At 36.2% G+C, this 23,817-nt stretch overlaps 2 protein-coding genes across 4 annotated transcripts in view; both read left to right on the top strand.

The window, feature by feature from the left end:
* Window positions 1-17,900, top strand: part of LOC306849858 (breakpoint cluster region protein-like) — a 42,574-nt gene extending 24,674 nt beyond the window's left edge. Inside the window, exons 5-23 of the mRNA XM_079385224.1 lie at window positions 1,089-1,196; window positions 1,283-1,343; window positions 1,422-1,474; window positions 1,649-1,789; window positions 5,995-6,116; window positions 6,244-6,409; window positions 6,517-6,636; window positions 6,936-7,011; window positions 7,174-7,278; window positions 7,379-7,453; window positions 8,614-8,711; window positions 8,933-9,052; window positions 12,296-12,355; window positions 13,287-13,396; window positions 14,607-14,746; window positions 14,891-15,025; window positions 15,116-15,221; window positions 15,569-15,731; window positions 15,867-17,900. Coding sequence (XP_079241350.1) covers window positions 1,089-1,196; window positions 1,283-1,343; window positions 1,422-1,474; window positions 1,649-1,789; window positions 5,995-6,116; window positions 6,244-6,409; window positions 6,517-6,636; window positions 6,936-7,011; window positions 7,174-7,278; window positions 7,379-7,453; window positions 8,614-8,711; window positions 8,933-9,052; window positions 12,296-12,355; window positions 13,287-13,396; window positions 14,607-14,746; window positions 14,891-15,025; window positions 15,116-15,221; window positions 15,569-15,731; window positions 15,867-15,956 — 2,049 coding nt within the window. The 3' untranslated portion in view covers window positions 15,957-17,900. The remainder of the gene's footprint in view (window positions 1-1,088; window positions 1,197-1,282; window positions 1,344-1,421; window positions 1,475-1,648; window positions 1,790-5,994; window positions 6,117-6,243; window positions 6,410-6,516; window positions 6,637-6,935; window positions 7,012-7,173; window positions 7,279-7,378; window positions 7,454-8,613; window positions 8,712-8,932; window positions 9,053-12,295; window positions 12,356-13,286; window positions 13,397-14,606; window positions 14,747-14,890; window positions 15,026-15,115; window positions 15,222-15,568; window positions 15,732-15,866) is intronic.
* A 1,051-nt stretch (window positions 17,901-18,951) lies between these two features.
* The window catches only part of LOC306849862 (cytospin-A), a 41,672-nt gene continuing 36,806 nt past the window's right edge, over window positions 18,952-23,817 (top strand). For all 3 annotated transcript variants that reach the window (XM_079385228.1, XM_079385229.1, XM_079385230.1), the window contains exon 1: window positions 18,952-19,146. The gene's annotated coding sequence lies outside the window, so the exon portion shown is untranslated. The remainder of the gene's footprint in view (window positions 19,147-23,817) is intronic.

The raw sequence follows: 23,817 nt of genomic DNA, 5'->3' as shown, positions 1-23,817 counted from the left end.
TTAGGATGGTTGGTTGTAAATTTTGAAGAATTTATAATACACAGTAAATATTCAAATGGTTCATTATATCATCACTATTTGCTTAGATTATAATAGTTTCAAGCATGTAATAATTTATATTTTATTATGAATTTTGATAGTTTAAAGGAATAGTTCAACCAAAAATGAAAATCTGCTGAAAATGTACTCACCCTCAGGCCAAGATTTAGACGCATTTGTTTCCTCATCAAAACAGATTTGGATCCTCTGCGGTGAATGGGTGCCGTCAGAATGAATGTCCAAACAGCTGATAGAAACATCACAATAATCCACAAGTAATCCACACGACTCCAGTGCATCAGTTAATGTGTTGTGAAGTGAAACGCTGTTTGTAAGAAATAAGTTCATAATTAAGGTTTTTAACTTCAAATTAGTCCATTATATTGAATTCTGAAGAATCAGGAAACCGATCAAGCACCCTTTAAAATTAAAACAGTTCAAAACAGTTGTAAATAAATATGTCAGTGGATTTTGATGTGAGAGAACTACAGGAGAAGAGCTTTCAAACTGAAGCAAGTGTTATATGGACTCTCAGGTTTAAAGTCAAAACTCCATAGTGGTGGATTTCTTTCTTACAAGTACACAGCTTTTCATTTCACTAGATGTTAATTGCTGGGATGGAGTCGTGTTGTGAATATTTCTGATGTTTTCAGCTGTTTGAATTCACTGCAGAGGATGCAAGTGATGTAATGTTACATTTCTCCAAATCTGTTTTGATGAAGAAAATCTTGGATGGCCTATAGATGAGTACATTTTCAGCAAAAATGTATTTTTGGGTAAACCATTCCTTTAAGATTGACCCATTACGTCACTGTAATAATTTGTCTGCTGTGTTGAGTGCTGTTGTCTTTATGCAGAGTCAGGCTGGTATTTGCTTGTCTTTGAATATCAGAAACATGCCAAACAGGCAACGAAAAACTGCCTGCTCTACCTTAGTAAGCAGAATTAAGCCAATGTAACATGCATGAGTAATCCGCCTCTAGCACTCACTTTTATCTTTAAACCACCTTCTCTTTCACTCTCTGCTGTCGTTTTATCTTCCCACACAGGCCAGCCAGCTCGGCGTGTACAGGGCTTTTGTGGACAACTATAAGGTTGCCGTGGAAACAGCCGAAAAATGTTGTCAAGCCAATTCTCAGTTTGCAGAGATTTCAGAGGTCGGTTTTAAGGGCACTTACATTATACTGTCAAAAAGCCTGATATCTTTGCCTCCTTGTAAATTTGTGTTTTTGTTTACCTTCAGAATCTAAAAGTCAAGAGCGCTAAAGAGGGTAAAGATCAAAATGCCAAGAACTCTCTGGAAAGTAAGTCGTTTTTCCACATTTACTCTCCTTTTACACCACTTAGTATTCTGATCACTCTTTTGCCTTACTCGTTCTCAGTGCTGCTGTATAAACCAGTGGATCGAGTCACTCGCAGTACCCTTGTCCTCCACGTGAGTAAAACTGAAAGAACATGTACATAATCATTCATTTTTCTCATGCGAGAATGTTTACAGGTTAGTGGCGCAGCAATGCTCGTGTTTTATTTGGATGAGCTTGGGCTGTATTTATTTACACATTCAATAAATGTAATGTTTTGCAATATTTGATAAGTTTTTGTGTTTCAGGACCTGTTGAAGCACACCCCATCCAGTCATCCAGATCACTCCCTCCTGCAGGATGCCCTCCGCATTTCCCAGAACTTCCTCTCCAGCATTAATGAGGAGATCACACCCCGCCGTCAGTCTATGACAGTGAAGAAAGGAGAGGTCAGTGCTGCCCAGTGGAAGAGCAGACTTATGTCCATGACCTGACATTTTTTTCTCCTAATGTTAATACAATCTTCTGTGATGATCATGTTTTATTTTAAATAACTATATTTTAACAAAACAGCTACATTAAATTTGAAAAAAATTGTCCGTCCAATCAAAGACATGTGGTCTTACCAGCAGCCAATAAAAAAAAATATATATGATAGTATATGAGGACCCCTGCAGACTATGTGTCAGGGTCATTAAAGGGATAGTTCACCCAAAAATTTCAATTCTATCATTAATTACCCTCATGTCGTTCCAAACCCGTAAGACCTTCGTTCATCTTCGGAACACAAATGAAGATATTTTTGATGGAATCTGAGTGCGCGTCGACTGACACGGAAGAGAAGAAATTGTTGAATAAAGTTGTTCTTTGTTTTCTATGTGTTGCTTCATAAAATTAAGGTTGAACTACTGATGTCACATGGACTATTTTATCAATGTCCTTACTACCTTTCTGGGACTTGAAGGTGGTAGTTGCATTGTTGTCTATGCAGGGTTAGAAAGTAGGGCTGTGTATTGGCAAGAATCTGGCGATACGTTATGTATCACGATACAGGGGTTGCGATACGATATATTGCGATACGATATATTGCGATACCAAGGCGATATATTGGGATATTTCTTATTTTAGGAATAGGATATATATTTTTTAGGAAAGCTGTCATTAAGAACACACCACCATATGCAAACCTTAGCAAAAAATAAATAAATAAATAAAAATAGTTTAACCAGAACACACCGAAGAACACACTGGGATCTGCATTTGCAATAATCAGTCCCTATAACATTCAACATTATTGAACCACTTTTTGTGCAGTACTACGAGTTAAAGGAGGAAATATTCAAGTGCTTGCATGATTCTTTAGTTAAATGTATGTATAAAATGTATTTTATAAAAAGATAAAAATATATATTTATAGACTCTACTTTAAAGTTTCACAGTTTAAGTTTACAATTGTGACATGCAATGTCATAACATTTGATCTGAACAAAAAATGTCATCTGCTTAATATCAATGAAAAATAAAGTGCTTGCAGGATTCCTAAAGAAAACAAAACAATTGTAAAACAATCAAATAAATACAGATGTTAAACATTCTCAGAACTTTTCAACATGGATTTCACAGGTTTTTCAGTTTGTATTTATGTTCCGCGTGGAATCGCAGAGACAGCGACGCGAGCACCGCCCCAACTGCACAAAACGCCCCTGAATTACGAGAGAAATCTGCAGCTGCGCAGCGACTCCGCCGCACCCCGCGCAAAGGCTCTTCAAGACGGGACGCGGCAAGCAGCAGAACCGAGGTTGCATTCGCGCTGCGGTCCCGGGGCAGACATTGCCACAAAAGCACAAATGGCGCCACACTTCAGCTTTGTACATCGAAACGAGAGCTGGAACAATTCTTTCATCCTCCATTACTGGCAGCGAACTATATTAACGCTAACATTAGTGGAGTGCCCTGATGCTAGTATTTCCTGTCACTGTTTAAGTTCAGAGATGAAAACTAGCGGTCGGGATTTGAACTCAAAACGAAACAAATGCCATGAATCTTCTATGATTTTTTTAATTTATTTTTTTATCGCGATACAACAAAATATTGCGAACTCACGTGTCTCGATATTTTCTTACACCCCTATTAGAAAGCTCTCGGATTTCATCAAAAATATCTTAATTTGTGTTCTGAAGATGAACAAAGGTCTTAACGGGGTTGGAACTACATGAGGGTGAGTAATTAATGACAGAATTTTCATTTTTGGGTGAACTATCCTTATTAGTCTGATAAATATAAAAAACATGAAAGATTAACAGCTCTGAAAACAAAATGCCATAGTGTCTTTTTATGACAAAGCAAGGTTAGTTCAGGCTTTAAAAAGTTATTTATGAATATCATTTATGTAAAAAAAAAAAAATAGTTTACCTTTTTTTTTTTTTTTATAAATCTTTTTGAAAATAATTGTGTATGAGTTCAAGGGGTCCAGGCCAGAAGAAAAACCCTTGCTGATAAACTCTTGTACTGTAATTCTTAGTAATATTTTAAGACAAGTGTCAAAAATATAATCATCTCCTGCCTTCCCGTTCCCCTTCCACCTATATCAAAGGCCGTTTTTGCGAAACGAGAAGTGTCTCAACACCCTTCAGAATGAACACACACACATATTCGCACACTCTCCTGACCCCTCTGAACTCTGAGTCAGTTGACCTGGTACTAGACTTCCTCGCAGATTACTGGAAAACTGTGTGGGAAGTGGCTCTATGATTGTAGGCTTGTGGACATGCCAGGCAGTTTTATTGCAGAAAATACAGAGATACAATTCAAAGATAGCGATCATTTATTATTGGAATGATTAAAAGGATGTCTGACATAAGCTGGGGAACAGTACAGCTCAGATTAATCATGATTGCAGTAAAGATTTGTACTTAATTGAAGATTTTTTTGTATTTTTATCACTTTGCAGGAACTGATGATAAAACATCATTATACAGGTACAATCCTACAAGAACGTATTCATCAAAAATACATTTTTTTTTGACATCAACTGTGGATCTTTGCCAGACACACAAGACCTAAAATATCTCTTTGTTTCTCTACTGGGATCCAACAAACAGTTTTGTATCAAAGGAATATAAAAGGCCTTTGACTATTTTTTTTTTTATGGATCACAAAAGGAGAAATTTTAAAGACTCTGCTGGTCCATTTGCCAATTTTAATGTATGAAAACAGAAGCTTTCAAGCTTAAAGCATCCTAAAGGTATAAATATTCAAATTCTAATATAATGATTTAATGAAAAAAACATCACCAAAAACAGAATAATAGAATAAAATTGAAAATATATTTCATAGCACATTTACATTTTCATTTAGAGGTCTGACAATGCCTGTTCTGGAAGAAAATAATTGTACTTTCCTTCATTATCATTTGTTAGGGCATCTTAGTCCATGTCCTGTGTAATTATTGTCACGGAGATGATGGATTTCCAGTTCATGGCCATGTGTTGCTTCTCATCTTAGGCTGTTTTAGCAGATGTCTCTAAATGCGGCCAAAGTCAATACTGAACCCATAAATCATGTTGGCCAAATCCTGGTGTACTTTAGGAGAAAAAAAATGCAAGTTTAGACATAAGGGATAAACACACACTCTCTGAAGCCAGGGTCAAAGGTCAGAGCCAGTGTTTGAACGCATCAATACACACACACATAGACATTCAGGCCATGAAAAGAGCAGATGTCTTTCACATATGTCACACACCCTTCAATTAGGGGAAGATTCGGTCACTCAAGAGTGCAAATGCACACCCAGTTGTAAAGAATGACCTGAGATGGACATCTTTGGGAACATTTTGTACAGAACATTTTCTATTTGATATTGATTTGCTATTTTAAGGACAAAATTTAGTTTTTTTTATAGTGAAATATATTGTTTTTCAGTCAATTTTTTCGTCTTATCTGACTTACAGTTGGTAATTACCATCAAATCTGCCTTTTGTGAATCATCTCATGCAGCACACTTTTTTTCATCCTATCTAGCCGTGCTTGTCTGAGATTGAAACCCCCTCAGGCTGCCATCATTATCATGAAAATAGCTCCCATGACTCGCCCACAATAGAGCAATTTCTTAAGTGTGTCATGCCTCCATCTGAGTGAATGAGTCTGAGCCTCTCATTGGCTGTTTTCCTCCTCACCTACTTTAAATGACCCCATGCCTCAGGCAAAATAGTGACTGCCACCGATTCATGGGGCAGTAAACAATACATGAACGCCCCCTGTTGGTAAACGGTTGAAACTGTGTATTTTTGGTTTCCAAAAATTATGATTGTCCCTTTTCACATTCCCAGAGTTCACAGAAGCAGAAAGCGTCAAACTACAACAAATATATGCATTTTTTCATCCCCATTTGGGATAATAGCAAAATAAAAAAACCACAACAGCAATTTATAATTTCCATAAGAGGAAAAAATATAAGTGATTATTTGTGTTGGTCAGAACAGAAAAGATGTGAAATTTGTCATCACTCCCTTGTATTAGAAACACTCATGCAGCAGCATTAAGTAGTTTTCTGTAATTTAATGTCAAGGTTATATAACACAAAGTATAGTGTTATAGCTGTGCATTACATTAAAAAAACTGTTAGATTTACATGTTTTTAACTGTCTTTTTAAAGAATCGACAGCTTCTCAGAGACCAGTTTATGGTGGAGTTAGTCGAAGGTGCACGAAAACTTCGACATGTCTTCCTCTTTACTGACCTGCTGCTTTGCGCCAAATTGAAGAAACAAACCGGAGGGTAAGTCAATCTATATGAAACTTTTTTTTTTTTTTCACCTGTAGAAACATTCTTTATTTCAAAGTTTCAAAGTTCTCTTTCTTTATCATAACTGTGACCCCTGGTTTCTATCTCTTCCTATGGTCAGCAAGGGGCAGCAGTATGACTGTAAGTGGTATATCCCACTAGCAGACGTCACCTTTCAGACCATTGATGAATCTGAGTCTTCACCGGTCCCCCAGATACCAGAGGAGGAGATAGAGGCTATGAAGGTCAAGATCTCCCAGATCAAGAACGAGATTCAGAGAGAAAAGGTAGATAAGTGGATTAAACATTCATCAGAAATGCTTTTCCACAGTAAACATTCAGCTTTGTGTTAATTGTTTCCCACCTCCTTCCTCTCATTTTCTCATGTGTTCAGAGAGTATGTAAAGGAGGTAAAGTCCTTGATCGTCTCAGGAAGAAACTGTGCGAACAGGAATCGCTGCTGCTGCTCATATCTCCATGTATGGCCTTCAGAGTCAGTTACAGGAATGGCAAGGTGAATCAATAGCAGACAATTTCCTAAAACTGCATTTTTGTTTTCAGATATCTGCAATCTGTGTTCTTTGCTAAAAGAAAAAATAAATAAATCATAATCTCATCATAATCGCAAGCAAATCATAATTTGCTCTCTGTAATTTGATCTTCTGATAAACGGCAAATGTTAAAATTTTATTAACTATACTATATTGTCAAAAAAATTAAAACATTAACATTCAAAGTTTAATATTGGCTATTTAAAAAAATAAAAACATTACCAAAAGTTCTAATTTCCTGTGTTTTATTTCTGTGTTCCAGGGCTATACATTCCTGATTTCATCTGATTACGAGCGAGAAGAATGGAGGGAGATCATTCGGGAACAGCAGAAAAAGTGTAAGCATTGCTGTTCCTCACAGAAACCTTCCCACCTTCCAAGAAAATCGCAGCAGGACTCTGTAGACTGCTCTTTTTCTTCAACAAGAGTCACTTATTAGTTAAATGCAGATATTGGTGACTTCACTGAGTGAGTCTCTCTTGGTTTCTCTTTTCTCACAGGTTTCAAGAGTTTTTCTTTGACTTCCCTGGAGTTGCAGATGCTCACCAACTCCTGCGTGAAGCTACAAACAGTTCACAATGTTCCTCTGACAATCAATAAAGAAGGTGAGTGCCTTTTTTGTTTTGTTTTATTAAGATCTATATTGAATTTTATGTCTTCTGTATATGAAATTTGTCATAAATTTGGTTGTTTTTCTCCCATTAGATGATGAATCCACGGGACTGTATGGCTTTCTTAATGTGATTGTTCATTCTGCAACAGGGTTGAAACAGAGCTTCAGTAAGTTGTCTGGCATGGGATGTCTCACCTAGTTTATGAGACTGCAGCAGTGTGTTTTTTCAGCACTTACAATTAGATGGAATGAAATCCGGCTCACAATGATCATTAAATTATTGAATGCCTCCCTAATATGTGCACACATGCATGAAAACACCTGACATGCTCCCTGCTGTTGTTGGGCAGAGTTCTCTCTATGAGCAGCTGTGGGACGGGTGGATTAACAGGGAACACTGCGTTCCTTCTTAAAGCTAACTCTCCATCACTAATTTATGTCTTTCTTTGTTCTCGCTCATTCATTGCTTTGGCTTTCTTGTAGGCTTTAACCTCTATAGCAACTTCGATACTGTATATACCATGATGACAATATAATGTAATAACAGCCAAAACTATTTGCATTAAAAGTAAAGAAATATTCTGACAACTGGACTATATGCATTACCACTGAAAAGTTTCGGATCAGTAAGCTTTTTTTTTTTGAGTACTTTTAAAATTGCGGCTTTTATACAGCAAGGATGCATTCAATGGATCTTGATTCATTTATGTTACAAAAGATTTCAATTTTTTATAAATGCTGTTCTTTTGAGCTTTTATATTCATCAAAGAATCCTGGAAAATTCAGCTTTGCCATCACAAAAATAAAGTACATTTTAAAATATATTCAAATAGAAAACAGTTGTTTTTGACTGTATTCATATTTCACAATATTACTGTATTTTGATCAGATATATGCAGCCTTGGTGAGAGACTTCTTTTAAAAACATGAAAACATTTTACCAACCCCACATTTTTGAATGATAATGTAAATAAATAAACTATTTATATTGTTATTTTCAATGTTTCAGATTGGAAAGTGTTATACAGTGTTGACAGTTTTTTAAATTTTATTTCTAAAATATTTAATTCTGGAAAATATACATTATATAAATTAAGAATATCAAATAAAAAAGGAAATATTTAAATATTCTTAAAGTAAAAGTTACTGTAATAGTTATTGGGATTTTGGTCATACTGCCCATCTCCTAATAGTGTTACCTCTAATACTATATGTGAAAATAAATTGATTAATTTTATTATTAATATTTTTTTATTATTTATTTTATTTTACATTTGATAATGGTTTTATATGTAACTGGCTTGTTGTCTCTTCTCTCCCCCTCCAGATCTGTACTGTACATTGGAGGTAGACTCATTCGGCTATTTTGTGAACAAAGCAAAAACTCGTGTGTATAGAGACACCACAGAGCCAAACTGGAATGAGGTCAGAACTGCAGCCCATCCTCAGCACGTAGTTGCCTTCAGAAACATTTAGAGAAACGTAAAGCATTAGAAAGGCAGATAGAATAATTAGGCCTTATGCTACAATAAGATTTGATCCCACTAGATGAGCACAAATTACACCCTGCATCTTTAAATATGAAAAGACATTATAATGCAAGTTGAACAATGTGATTAAATGGAGGCTGGACTCTCTTTTCACAGGAGTTTGAGATTGAGCTGGAGGGCTCTCAGACCCTCAGACTGCTGTGCTACAGTAAAGTCAAACAGTGCAGGGATGATGGGGAGAACATGGATCGCATCATGGCCAAAGGACAGATTCAGGTATGCCTATATGATATTTCCTTATATAAGGGAGCTTTGAGAAGTTGAACCGTTTATGTCCTCACCAACAAACAGTTGGCAGTTAACAGCTCAAATATTCCTGTTCTCATTTTAAACACTGTTAAACACAGTTGTTTTGATTTAGGATTTTATGAGACTTTCTTTCACAGTACTTTTTTGTAATAGTACATTTTAGTAGAGCTGCAACTAAAAAAAAAAGTTTCTTAATCAATCTGTCAATTATGTGTTTGATTAATTTTCATAGAAGTGCATTTTCACTATTGTGAAGTGACTGACACTGTTTCTCTGTGCGCAAATCCAAGTAATCAGTTAGGAAATTGTGTTATTTCATTATCAAGTTTATCGATTAGTCATAAATCCCAGGATAAAACAAGCAATCTATAATCTGTTTACCCATAGTGACTAAGCATTTACATTTTAATTCCTAATGCAATGAACAGGGCAAAGTCGGTAAATTGTTCAGGAGGATAATCCTGCCATATGCGGTGGTGTGCTTGTGTCAGCAGAGAAACCTGAGCAGAGGGGCGGCCTTAGGGAAATTCTTAGGTGTTGTGCTAGAGAAGGATTAGAAGGACGTCGTCGTTGTTTGGAAATGCTGAAAAGAGAAAGTGGGACATGACAGAGTCCCAGAGGGGCAGGTGTGAAAGTCAGCATTAGCAGATGAAAGCTTTTGTCTTAATCACATGACCCTTTGTTTTTATGGCAACCATGTTTTTTTCCTGTGGCCACAGACTGTATAGATCTCAGCTGTTTAGTCTAAACACTCCAAACAAGATCTTTTATACCTGTTCACGTAGAGTTAATACTTTTTCAATTTCTTCTCAAATGATTGTTATGACAGGATATACATACTGCCCTAAACTTGAGAAGTGGCACATTTCATTGCTGATAAGCAGAAAAACACCAAGTAAAACACTTGAAATTGTCTTGAATGTGTTGTTGGTAGATCAGCTGTCACATTGGGCCGTAATCATCAGGGTGGGAGGAGATTCTGTAGTTAATCCCAGCACTCCATCTGTGTGACAACTCCGTCAGGGGAGCTCTGTGTGTGTGTCTGAACTCAAGAATATATCAGAGACATTCACAACAATAGGTTCATCCAGACCAGCATTTATGCCTAAACACGCACCGCTTCAGGATGACATGGAATGTCAGTTGGCCTTTGTGCTAGAAGATCGAAATTTGACTGTGCTTCTGTGAGCGGAGAGGGATTCTTGTTCCTGTACCCTGCTGCTTCTTGTCAATAACAGTAGCATTCTTTGAGGAACTCGAGCGAGATGGGCAAAAAGGACCAGATGCCAGATGGTGAAGAGAATTATGGTAGAACGAATGCTGTGGGTAGTAAACTGTTGAAGGAAGAGTTGATTAGCAGCTGTGCGGTGGAGGAAGAGGAGAAACAGGAGGAGGATGAGGAGGTGGACATTGGCCTCAGGAGAAGTCCCAGCACCGGGGCTCGACTCTGGGGTAGAGTTCGCAGCACGCTCCTCAGGCAAAAGGTAAAGAGAGCCTTGCCTCCTCATGTGTGGTGATTTAGGAAATAAACTCAGTTTGGTAATTTGGTTTGAGATGAATATTGTTAAGCAGGCTGGTTAGGAATTGAGATTTTGAATTGTTTGATGTGGATTTTGCTATGTCACTTTCAAGGACATTTTTTGTTGGTCAGCATTTTGTTTTTTTTGGTAAGTAGGGTATGTTTTATTTGTTAGTGATTTGAAAAATATTAAGGCTTGAGACTTGTTGATGAGTACATAAGAAAACAAAAACTGGTGTATAGCATGTGATTTCAAACTGGTGACCTCCAGGGGGCAGCAAAGTTACAATAAAATATATCAAATATTGTATACTTTCAATGATAATAAAAAAATTGCCTTTGCACAATGACAATGTTAAAGCATATTATTTAGAAACAATTTTCTTACACAGTGTACCATTCAAAAGTTTGGGGTCTGTTATATTATTTAGTTATGAAAGAAATCTTTTATGCTCAACAGGCTGCATTTATTTGATCAAAAAAACAATAAAACTGTGAAATGTTTCTAAAATGTAAAAGTAGTTTTCTATTTTAAAATGTTATTAAATGTCATTTATTTTTGTGGTGGCAAAGCTGAATTTTCAGCAATCATTACTCGAGTCTTCAGTGTCACATAATCGTTCAGAAATCATTCTAATATGCTGATTTGCTTCTTAAGAAACATTTATTATTAACAATGTTAAAAACAGTTGTGAAGCTTAATATGTTTGTGGAAACTGTGATATATATTTCTTTCAGGATTCTTTGATGAATACAAAGTTCAAAAGAACAGCATTTATTTGAAATAGAAATCTTTTGTGACATTAGAAATGTCACTTTTGATCAATTTAATTCATGCTTGATGATTCAAATTATTTAGTTCTTTCAAAAAAAAAAAAAGTATTACCAGCCCCAAACTTTTGAAAGGTAGTGGAAATGGGTTCTCATGTGCGAAAATATAGTTTTATACAATTAATGAAATTGCTTTCTTCTAGTTGTGATATTGATCTATTGGTTGACTATGCTAAATCTAGACATAGCCTACCTAAAACAATATGTTATGCCCAAGACAAAATGATGTATACAAAAGACTCTAGATGTTTTCTGAACAAATAAAATATGACATCGATTGCTGTTATTTCACCATGTACGAGTGCACCAGTTGCTTCGAATTACACTAATCAGATTTTTTTTGGCATGAGTAAAGCCAACCAATCAATACAGGTCTTTCCATTGGCAGCAAGCTGGTAAATTATGTTGTCACAACATCCATAGCAGACCACAATAAATACAAACTGACGCCCTGGTATTAGAGACATGATTAGATCAGAATCTATCTCTAGATTAATACTGACAACCAACTGTGGACGTTATGTAGTAATATAAGACTGGGGAAGATGGACATATCATAAAGAAGGGAAACTGTTTGGATTCTTTAGGATATGCAATTAATTTAAGTGATGATTTTGTCTGTATCAGTTAAGTTGAAATAGCATTGTGCATTGGTCTGCATCATTCACATACTGTACTATGTGTCTGGGCAGCTATTCATTTGTCCTGGCTCAGTGCATTTGTTTAATTATTTTTGTGAAATGTAGATACTTTCCAGTAGAATGTTTACTGAGCTGCCATTTTTAGCAGGTGACTCTGTGTTTGGGTCACGCACCGATAAGGATTATCCTCTTGATTGACATTTGTCCCTGTTTTCACAGCTGGATCCTCAATCGCTGCAGGGTAAAGACTGGCAGAGGACAGTAATCAGCATGAATGGGGTCAGTGTGACTCATCCTTCACAATAATAACACAATTACTAATAATAAGAACAGTTATTTTAGTAAACGGCCATTTACATTTAAATAGGCCAGCACACTTGATTAAGATCATCTGGATAGTGAATAATAGAGGTTGCTGTATCATCACTGAAATGATGATATCCTGTAACTATATGTAGTGCACATGTAGGTGCTTACCACTTTTCTCGTTTGCAGATTTTGTAAGATATTTAAATACGATTATATAGAAAACGGTTTTGTATTTTTACTGCCCTACAGTGGTAGTATAGTAGATACATTTCAGTACTTTTCATTTGTCAAAATAATAACTAAAATTACATCAATTACTAAAGTATTAATTTCTTTCAAAACAATCCTACTGATCCTTGTGTAGGTATCTAATGAACAGAGCTGTACTTTTTTCCATTAACATTCTCCAATCAATATTTAACAATCATTTGTGTGCCATCAAGTTTTAGCAATCATCGGGAAGTCGTGGCCTAATGGTTAGAGAGTCGGACTTGTAATCCGAAGGTATACCACGACTGAGGTGCCCTTGAGCAAGGCACCGAACCCCCAACTGCTCCCCGGTCGCTGCAGCATAAAATGGCTGCCCACTGCTCCGGGTGTATGTTCACGGTGTGTGTGTGTTCACTGCTGTGTGTGTGCACGTTGGATGGGTTAAATGCAGAGCACGAATTCCGAGTATGGGTCACCATACTTGGCTGAATGTCACTTCACTTCACTTCAATATGAAGCACAGTGATGGATTATCATGGTCATGTGGCTTGATATTAAACTGATGGCCACAGCTTACAGTGATTTAATTCGTGATTATTTGATAGGTGAGATTGAGCACAGAGTTGTTTTGTTCTCATCAGTGAGATGTTTTTATTAAAAAAAAGTTGTGCACATTCATCACTCTCTCCAGATTGAGGTCAAGCTGTCTATGCGGTTTACCAGCAGAGAGTTCAGTCTGAAGAGGATGCCTTCTAGGAAACAGTCTGGAGTGTTTGGAGTCAAAATCGGGGCTGTTATTAAGTGAGTCAACCTACCAATCAATCCAGTATATGACTGATACAAATACACAGTTTTAATAAAAAATGGGTACTACATTATTTTCCCTATTAAAAGTTAAGAAGAAAATTAATAGCATTTTCGTAAATAAATAAATGTCACATTATTTGATTCCAGTCATATCAGTAGCCTAATAAAAGCTAAATATTGCCCCATATTTTTCGACACTTTCAAAACTGAACACTTTTGTATTTTCATAGTGCTGCATCCACACCACTAGATGTCAGTAAAAGTCAAAAATGACTGCTAAAAAGGCTAGTGAGTGGGCTTATATTAAGGATTAATATAGTTATATTGTAACCATTTATGGCAGTTTTATGTCAGACAGCCAGTCATGATTCAATGATTAAAGAAGTTCCACTCACACATCTTTAACTCCAAGAGCAACACCAGTCAGCTGTCAGCTATGATTCCCATAATTTAGAGGACACAGGGACCCTTCTCCGAGTGTTTTCCTAGACCCACATGACTCAAATGAGGGCTCATAAAAATAAGAAGGAGGACTTCCTTTTAATAAAGCTGAGGAAAGGTGGTCTCCTTCAGATGGGTTCCAGAAAGCAACCCTATTATAGACTTCCTGAGAAACAGGATGAAATGATTATTAAAGGCAAGGGTTTGCCAAGGGCTTCCCTCAGAGGACTGCAATAAAAACAGAACTGTGGATTTAGGAATTAGACTCTCATATATGCATTTTTTGTAGTTTAACAGTTTAACAGCAAATCATTTTGTCCCCTAATAATACTTGTTTTTTAACTTGACAGTTTTGGGAGGAGTATATGGTAGAAGGAATTTATTTTTATTTTTTTTCTCAGGTGGTCTCATTATGATGTTGATTTTGGGATATTGGAATGCCGTGTCAGGATAATGTAGGTTTAAATATAGGCTATGGGAACGTTGATACAGCGAAATAATTTTTCCATTCATAGTGAACAAATAAAAAAGCTCTCAGAATATGCTGGTTATTTCTTACTTCCCAGAAATGTGCCAAGACAATTAATTCACCATAAACATTAATTTCATTTTTTCCATGAAATACATTTGAACAAAAAGCTTCTTCCCATAATCTTCTGTAATCATAGTATTTACAGCTTTAATAGCAAAACATTTGCACAAATCCTTTGAAATATATTTTCCAGTTGTTGGTTGTTGACTCATGTGCATTTGTTACTCTTAGACGGGAGCACTCCAAAGTGCCTCTTATTGTGAGACAATGTGTAGAGGAGATTGAGCGCAGAGGGATTGAGGAAGTGGGCATCTATCGCGTCTCTGGTGTGGCCACAGATATCCAGGCCCTAAAAGCTGCCTTTGATGCCAGTAAGCACTTCAGTAATTCTTGTGGGGATGAACCAAAAATAAATGACATTTTAAAATATTAAAGTAGAATTAAATGCATTTTAATATATGTAATATTATACTGTTGTTATGGCTAAAAATTAGTGCTTTTTTGTGATTTAATAGACAATAAAGACGTTTCTGTTATGATGAGTGAGATGGACGTGAATGCCATCGCTGGAACCCTGAAGCTTTACTTCAGAGAGCTTCCTGAGCCCCTCTTCACTGATGAACTCTGCGCAAATTTCACTGAAGGCATTGGTCAGTGTTTTTTTTTTTTTAAGTTCTAATGTATAATCATTTATTCAAAACAGTTCATGTTAATCATTCATTTTTGTTTATTTTCTTCAGCATTATCAGACAGTGTGGCAAAGGAAAGCTGTATGCTCAATTTGTTGCTCTCGCTACCTGAACCCAACCTGCTGACCTTCCTGTTTCTACTGGACCATCTGAAGAGGTGCAGTCTGATCCCATCAAACAATTTGAATAACATGATTCCTAAGTGAAAATAGATTTGAACTGATGTTTGCGATAATATGATGCCAATCTAGAACCAAAAGAAAGCACTTAAAACACTATAGCTACAGCATAGCAGTGAACTACTTTTTTTTTTCTTCACAAAACTATATGCAAATTAGGGCTATTAATAGAATAGAATAATCACAATTAATCCCATAATTTACAGCAAGTCTTTAATGAGCAAAAGGAGAATGAGATTGCAACTTTTTTATGGACAGGCAAGCACCATTCACATTTGTTTAAGACCTATATGTTGACTGAAACTTTCTTCCTTATTTTCATCAGGGTTGCTGAGAATGAGATCATCAACAAGATGTCCTTCCACAATCTCGCCACAGTATTCGGCCCGACCCTCCTTCGCCCCTCTGAAAAGGACAGCAAAATTCCAGCCAATCCCACGCAGCCCATCTCTATGTGTGACAGCTGGTCTCTTGAGGTTATGTCTCAGGTAACACACATAAACTAAGTTCTAGAGTACTTGATTTCTGATTTTAACTGCCCTGAAGTCTGAAAGCATCAAAATGAATCATATACAATATAATAGCTGTGTTGATGTATTTGTTTGATCTGCTGGTCTCTGTAGGTCCAGGTATTACTGTACTTCCTGCAGCTGGAGGCGATCCCTACTCCGGACAGTAAACGGCAGAGTATGCTTTTCTCCACAGAGGTTTGAAAAGGAGCTCAGATGAATTATGGTGTGAAATGCACTGGGACTGATTCAGCATGTGACCAGTGGAGGGCACCAACATCCTACTGAAATCTTCCAAGCGGAGTGAATTCCCTGCATCGGTAGCATTTTGTTGATATTTCTATAGTGAAGAATGACAAGCCAGTCTGATATCTTCTCATGAACTCACTGTTACAAGCACTTAGAGTTACATTCAACATGCAGGTGAGGTTGCTTATTTTCACTGTCGACCATTGTAGGATTTCTGGCTGAATGGTGGCTCACACTTTGAGTGCCAAGCTTCTCGTAGATCATTGGATGGTGAATGTTATTCTTGTGTGTATCTCGTTCCTTTCAGCACTGTGGGTTTATAAAGAATTACACATTCCAGTTTTCCATAAACGCTGACATTTTGCTCACCTATGATTTATGTCTTCCCGTGGCGAGGGCTACGGAACATCTGAATACGCAAATCATGAGGAACACATTTATATGGCCCCTTTCTGATGGATAAAACACAACACACAGAACTAAAATGTGAGGTTCTTTAACCAACGTGTGACTATGGTCAATATGTTAGCATGTTAGTTCATAACTAAAAAGAATATATGACACAATTATAGTTTACCGTTCTCATAATTCCCAAGTATGTACATTCCTTTTGTTTTATGAAAACATTTCTCTGTTTTATCTCGCACAAATCCAACTAATATTGGATTACTGAGCCTATATTAAAACAATACAGCGTACATTGGTCATATCACATGATATTATAGGACCATAACACATTAGTTTTCAGTACTGTGTAAACTGGAAACCTCACATAACTTAGGAAATAAAACCTAAAATAGTTTTGAATCGTTATATCATTTAAGGTATTATAGGAAATGATTAACCGTAACTGATGGACTCAATATATAAAAATGGATATAGGAGTTCTCCATCAGAATAATATCACTGCTACATTAGTTTTCTGTATTCAAGAAATGGCGAAAATTAACTTAATTCAAACACTGTACATTTTTCTTGTTTAATCGTTTGGGTTCATTGTTTTCACTTTGTAAAACTTTTTTGCTTTTTGCTGTTCACAAAACTTGCAAGCACTTTGCGATCCTGAACAGTGCCAATATCTTGCCCTGTAACGTGTGTGTGTGTGTGTGTAAATTGTTCAGGTTATTATGGCTAATATGCATATATCTGTATTATGTTGTTCAGAACAAAGGAGAGGTTGTGTATTATTAGGATGTCATGTAACATGCAGGCATGTTGTTTTGTTTATGGCTTATTTTTCCTTTAGAGATTTCCTTTAGTTATTGTGCGACAGATTCTTTACGCTTGTGTATTTTCTTTAGACTAAGGAAAACTGAGACATTCCTTTAATTGTGTCGAAGATCATTGCCTTTATCTGTTCTTATTCCATTGTATGTTCTGGAATCTGCACTTCCTTTATCAAGCTCCTGCTTGAATTACAGCTATATCCATTCCTCGCTTTTCTCTCTTTTATTTGGTCCATTACACGCTGTACTGATGAAGATATTCCTGGCTGCCATTTTACAACCCAGCTTCCATGATGAGGAAATGTTCTGTATATGGATAAGTATGGCATGGTGTGGATTAAGGAGATGGATCACAATAAACTCCTTCATCCTCTTGTTTCCACAGAGCCGTTGACTGTTTTGTGTGTTTATCTGACCGATGGCCAAGTACATTAAACAGTCCTCAATAAGAGATAGCATTACTCCCCAGAAGACATTTGGACACAGTGGTTTGCGTTCAGCATTCTTTCCTCCGCTGGAGCTCTATTGCTGAAACAATAGACTTTGTTTATTATTATTACTGGACAATATTGAAACTGCACAATGCTATTGTATGGAAGACCTGTTACCTGTTGCTATAATGTGATTCTGTACAAAGTAGATGAATAATAAATTTAAAGTTGGTTAAAATGATAATTACAGATCCCATGTTTTTGTTAATATGTTTAATAAACAATTCTCTAACATTAACCTATGTTAATGAAACTAGGCAGTTTCAAACATGTCAAATTGTTATAAGAAAAAGGTTTATGCATTATTTTATGGTGAATGTAAGTTCATCTGAATGGTAGCTTAATTTTTAGGCTAGATTTGCAACGAATTTTGGGGACAAATTTTATTTGTCAGTTTTGGGAATTATTTTATTTTTTCATTTAATGCTTGAAAATGGCCAAATAACACAACACAAATCAGGATTTTAAATTTTATTTAGACATTAATCCGTAATAAGAATTCAAAATTGCAGGCTTCATAGAAAATATATGGAAAATAAGCAGCTAATTTAATATTCAGTTTGCATTTCCTGCTGATTAAAAAAAATGTTAAGATAATTTGATAAAAAAAAAAAAAACATTCTATGCTCACCAAGGTTTATTCTAATCAGCATTATTCTAAAATAAACATCAAGAAACATTTCTTATTATTATCAATGTTTAAAATAGTTGTGCTGCTTAATATTTTTGTGGAAACTGGTGGATTTTTTCATGATTCTTTGATGAACTGTTCGAAAGAACAGCATTTATTTGAATTTAAATCTTTTGTAACATTATAAACGTATTTACTGTCACTTTAGTTTAGTTTAATTAATCCTTTATTAATAAAGGTAGCTTGTTAATTAATTTTTTTAATCCTATTGACGTTCGAAGGGCTTTGCACCTCTTTTCAGTGACTATTTCCTTAAAAAAAATAAGAGATAAGAGTTTTAAAGCTCTTTTTCCTACCTTATTAGTGTAAGGTCCTAATTTTTATATCCATTTGACTTTCAGATGTAGTAACCCAATAAGGCTTTTTAATGAGGGAAATCGACTTTTGTGTGCTTTGGAGATTTATATATGTATTAGTATGGCAGGTTAAAGATCTTTTAAATTATAACTCGCTGCACACTTTTTAAATACATTTTATTTCCATTTTAAAACAAACGTTGGTTGTTTCATGCTGCACAGCTGTAGGCTACTATGGAAACACGTGGTAGACGGGCGCAGAGTGTGTTTGTCTATAGTCTGTCAGTCGCGCTGTTTGCAGTGGCCAGCCATCAGTGTAGCATCAAACGATGCCACACTACCTAAAACTCCGGAATACCCTTTGTTATTTACCTTTGAACACTACCCAGAAGATCGTCTACCCTGACGGACGCTTATACAGACCGAAAGGAGGGAGCCAAGGTAATAAATGAGACATTTATTTCACCTCGCATCCTGTTCAAGTAGCACATCCTGTTAGCATTAGCAGTTAGCCTGCAAACTCACAACCATGCTGTGACAAACACTGGAGTGATGAAAGAGGATGTCGCAGAATGCATGAATTGGTCATAATTTTGTGTTTAGTCGGATTTTACGTTTCTCGTGTTGTTATGAAACATTGTAAGCATGATGGTTAGTTCGCGAACTGGACAGTAATACCCTGAGAGGTCATGTCAATCAATATGTCAGATTTATCTGGGAAATAATTACGGTGTTAGCTAAAGGTTCACTGAAATGTTTGTAACGTTACTATTAGTAGGTTCCTTCTGGTTTAAAACATTCATGCGATATACTGAATAAACATACATACAAGTAGTTTCAAAACCTAGAAAGCTGCTTACCTAAGGAGCATTTTGTTAATCAAACGTTTGTCTGTGATGGCCAGAAATGCTGTCTAGGTGGGCAGCTCCTTTTGTTTTGACATGCAGTCATATGTTAAATCAGGATTATGTCTTTTTTATGGATTGGGGAGACTGTTCTTAAGGGAATTTTAATCAATTTATTTTTTCCTTCATATAATGAAAGTGAATAGTGACTGAGGAACAACAATTGGAACAATACATAATGAATGTCAGATATGCCTTCAAATATTATATTCTGTTAACCCTCTGGTATTTATAAATTTGGGGTTACACTTGTCATCCTTGGGGGTCAAAACCATTTGATGGCCAATACCATTTAAGAGTATTCTCATTAAAGTAAAATGATCATATTCATTATGTAGCAACCCAGAAAGACTTCTCAGTGTTCTAAATTCTGACTTAATCGTTTTGTGCGCTTTGGACAGCACAACAAAGATGGCTTTAAATATTATATTCTGTTAACCCTCTGGTAGTCATAACTAAACAGACAGAAGACAATAAGTACAACAGAGGGCTGTCGCTAGTTGCTTATAAGAGTATTTTCGGACATAATTACTGTTTTTTTGGTCTTATATTTAAGTATATGTAGACAGTATCATTACCTACTTTGCTAACCCAAAAATTGCTTTGCATTTTCATTTTTTTCTCCATATAAGCCATTCATGTAGCAAAGTTCACAAATGACTTTTTAAATATCATTTAGCCTTTCCTAATCAATCCGCAAATATTTGTTCATATTGCAAGTGCCAAGTCACCAAGATTCGTACCTTTCCAATGGGGAAAAAAGTTAAATTCAAAACTAAATTTCTTCTTTCTCTGTCTAAAATGACAAGATACCACCAAAGCATTAATTTGATGTAGTTGGCAAACAGACTGTCTGTCAATTTCCATTTTTGCTCAGATAAATTGATGCAGATTATGAAAAAAGGCCAGGAAGAAATCAGGAGCTTGTAGATGTGTTGAGGTAAGAAAACCTCACTGTGATTTTGATGCAGAGCAGGACATTTTCCTTTACTTTCGCCTCTTTCCGTTTGTGGAAAAATGTCATCTTAAACTATTTATCACAAATGCAGTTGTGTTCAGGAAATGGGACTTATGCAATAAGAGTTACAGCCTGTTCGGCCTGCTCTCGATCCTTGGCTTCAGCAGGACAGTCATCCCAAGTGAAAAAGTTCTTGGAGGCCATCCTCTTAAGATCTTATAAACCACCAAAAAGGCCTCCAAACAAAACACGTTCCTAGAGCTGTAGCAGTGGGAGGGTTTCTGTTGAAATGTGCATATGGCTTCACATATAGAAACACTGAAGCCATGCTGAGATTCAAAGCGTGTGTGGGAAAAAGATGCCCCTCATGTTATTACTTCTATCAGTACTTCTTACTTTCTCATTAAGCATCATAACCCTTGCTGTGATAGTCAAGTTCAAGGGTGCTTTTAGGTTTCTGTATAAAGGCAAATATTTTTTTTCCTCAAAGATCTGTGAATATAAATTTGAATTGATTGGAGTTTTGGATGTTAACACAACTAAAGAAAGGGCTCACTAATTTTATTGCATTTGAAGATTGCCAGCAGATGTGTTATTTGTGGTTTTGATGAAGCAAGATGTTGTTCAGACATTTCACAGCGTTTGAAGTTCTTGTGCAATTCGAGTAGCATTTCAGATAAAAGATGAAGTGGAAAATAGGGATTACAAGAGCTGAACTGTGATTTTAATTGTTTGTGGGTTTTTTTTGTTTAAACCTTCTCCACCATTCAAAAGTTGGGACACATTAAATTGATCAAAAGTGACTGTAACTACATCTATAATGTTACAAAATATTTATATTTCAAATAAATGCTGTTCTTTTAAATTTTGTTCATTACAGAATCCTGAAAAAAAATCAATAATAGAGTTTTTACAATTAACTATGTTTCTGGAGCATCAAATCAGCATATTAGAATGATACGGTTAAATCAGCATATTCTAATAATTAAATTGCTGCTGAAAATTCAGCTTTGCCTTCACAGGAATAAATAATATTTTAAATAATAATTTTTTAATATATTTATATAGAAAGCATTTATTTTAAGTTGTAAAAATATTTAACAATATTTCTGTTTTTACTGTATTTTTATCAAATAAATGCAGCGTTCATGAATATTAGAGACTTTTTCAAAGACATTTAAAAGAATCTTACCAACGCAAAAATTTTTAGTGGTAGTGTAGTCCTAACTAGACATGATGTGACTACATGTGAATCTGGGGGGGGTTAAGTGCTTGAAAGATTCTTTAGTTAAATGTATAAAATGTATTCTATAAAAAAGACCATATATATTTTTAGACCCTGCTTTAAAAGGTTCACAGTTTAAGTTTACAATTATAATATACAAAGTCATAACATTTTGATCTGAACAAACAAAATTACATCTGCTCTAGTATTAATGAAAAATAAAGTGCTTGCTGGATTCTTAAAGAAAACAAAACAATTATAAAACAATAAAACAAATACAGATGTTGAACATTCTCAGAACCTTTCAACTTGGATTTCACAGGTTTTTCAGTTTGTATTTATGTTCTGCGTGGAATCGCCGAGACCGCGATGCGAGCACCAACCCCAACTGCACAAAACGCACCCAACACTAGAGAAAGCTGCAGCCGCGCAGCGACCCTGCCGCCCTCCGCGCCCTGCACGAAGGCTCTTCACACGGGACGCGGCAAGCGGCGGGACCGAGGTGGCACCCGTGCCGCGGTCCTGGAGCGGATGTTACCACAAAAGCCCAAATGACGCCACACTTCAGCTTTGTACACCGAAACGAGAGCTGGAACAATTATTTCATCCTCCATACTGGCAGCGAACTATATTAACGCTAACATTAGGGGTGTGCTCTAATGATAGTGTTTCCTGTCACTGTTTAAGTTCAGAGATGAAGACTGATATCTAGCGGTCGGGATATAAACTCAAAACAAAACAACTGCCGTGAATCCTGTATGATTTTAATTTTTTTTTAATATCGATATTGCGTTTTTGAGAATCGATACAGTATCGCCAAACAAAATATCGTGATACTCACATGTATCGATATTTTCTTACATCCCTACTTTTAGGTAATTTTTAGGCGACTCCTTTAGGTCATTTGTTCGTTTGGACTAAAAAGTGAAAAAGCCCTGAAACACAAATCAAAATCACAGCCAATCAGAGTTGTGAAGAACGTATTTGTTGTACTGTATTGTCACTTGTAGCCAAAGTTCCTTTAAGGCAAGTCATGTTACTCGGCGGCCATCTTTGAAATGCCTCTCGGGCATGCAAGTGCATCTCCCATCTCTTTGAATGGGGAAACATCAAATTATCCAAAACTGGTCACCAAGCTTATGAGTAAATTTCATATTTGAAATCACCAATAAAATCTGACAACAACTGTATCATAAATGTTGTTTATTTTGCTCCAATAGCGTTATAAAAAGCTTATTTCTCAGGCTAGACCCGCCAGTGTGCATGCGCAGTCCTAAACGCACGTCTCAGAATGCTGACTGTTTCTATAGAAACCGGGACTTCTAACGGCAGATGCAGTAATGCGCTGACTTTACAGATTAGCGATTAGCTCTTTTGCTCGGAAGGCGGGACGTCGTTTGATAGAGCGGCCATATTGAGCGTTGACATGTCTTTTCTTGTAGCAGGGTTATGAACCAATCAGGTTTTAGAGTGGCAGAGTTAATCAGCACAGCGCTACTTAGACTGAATAGAAGCCAAGTGATCTGCAAAATGTTGGTGGATGGGAAAGCTGTTATCATTCGCCTTTTTATCACCTTACATTCGATTAAGATTTCAAGGACAAACAATAAATCTATTGGGCAATTAATAATCTGTCCAGTGTCCACACTAAAAGCAAAAAATGCTGCAGAATTACAGCCAATCAGAGCAGTGAAAGCAAGTTTGTGCTGAAAAAATAAAACTAAGAACAAATAGCATGTAGTTCCAGACAGTTGTTTCCTGAACTTGAGAGAAATTTCATACAGCATCCAGGGAACCTCTCATCATCCATGTTTCACGTTTAATATTAATGAGGAGCAGGATTTCAGTTCAGTGAGTTTTTGGGGCATACAGCCAAGGCTTATTATAGTTCTAAACAAATGTGACTGTGCTGTGTTTTGCTTTGAAGTACTAGCATCACTGACTCACAAAATAAAAATATTATTTATTATTTTGTTTTCACCACAGTAAGCACCACAGCATATTCCCCCTCACTTTTTCCACAA

Source organism: Barbus barbus (genome assembly GCF_936440315.1).
Source record: "Barbus barbus genome assembly, chromosome: 29".
In the NCBI taxonomy this organism is placed as follows: domain Eukaryota; kingdom Metazoa; phylum Chordata; class Actinopteri; order Cypriniformes; family Cyprinidae; genus Barbus; species Barbus barbus.
The sequence above is the reverse complement of the archived record's forward strand: the minus strand, read 5'-3'. Positions and strand labels throughout refer to the sequence as shown.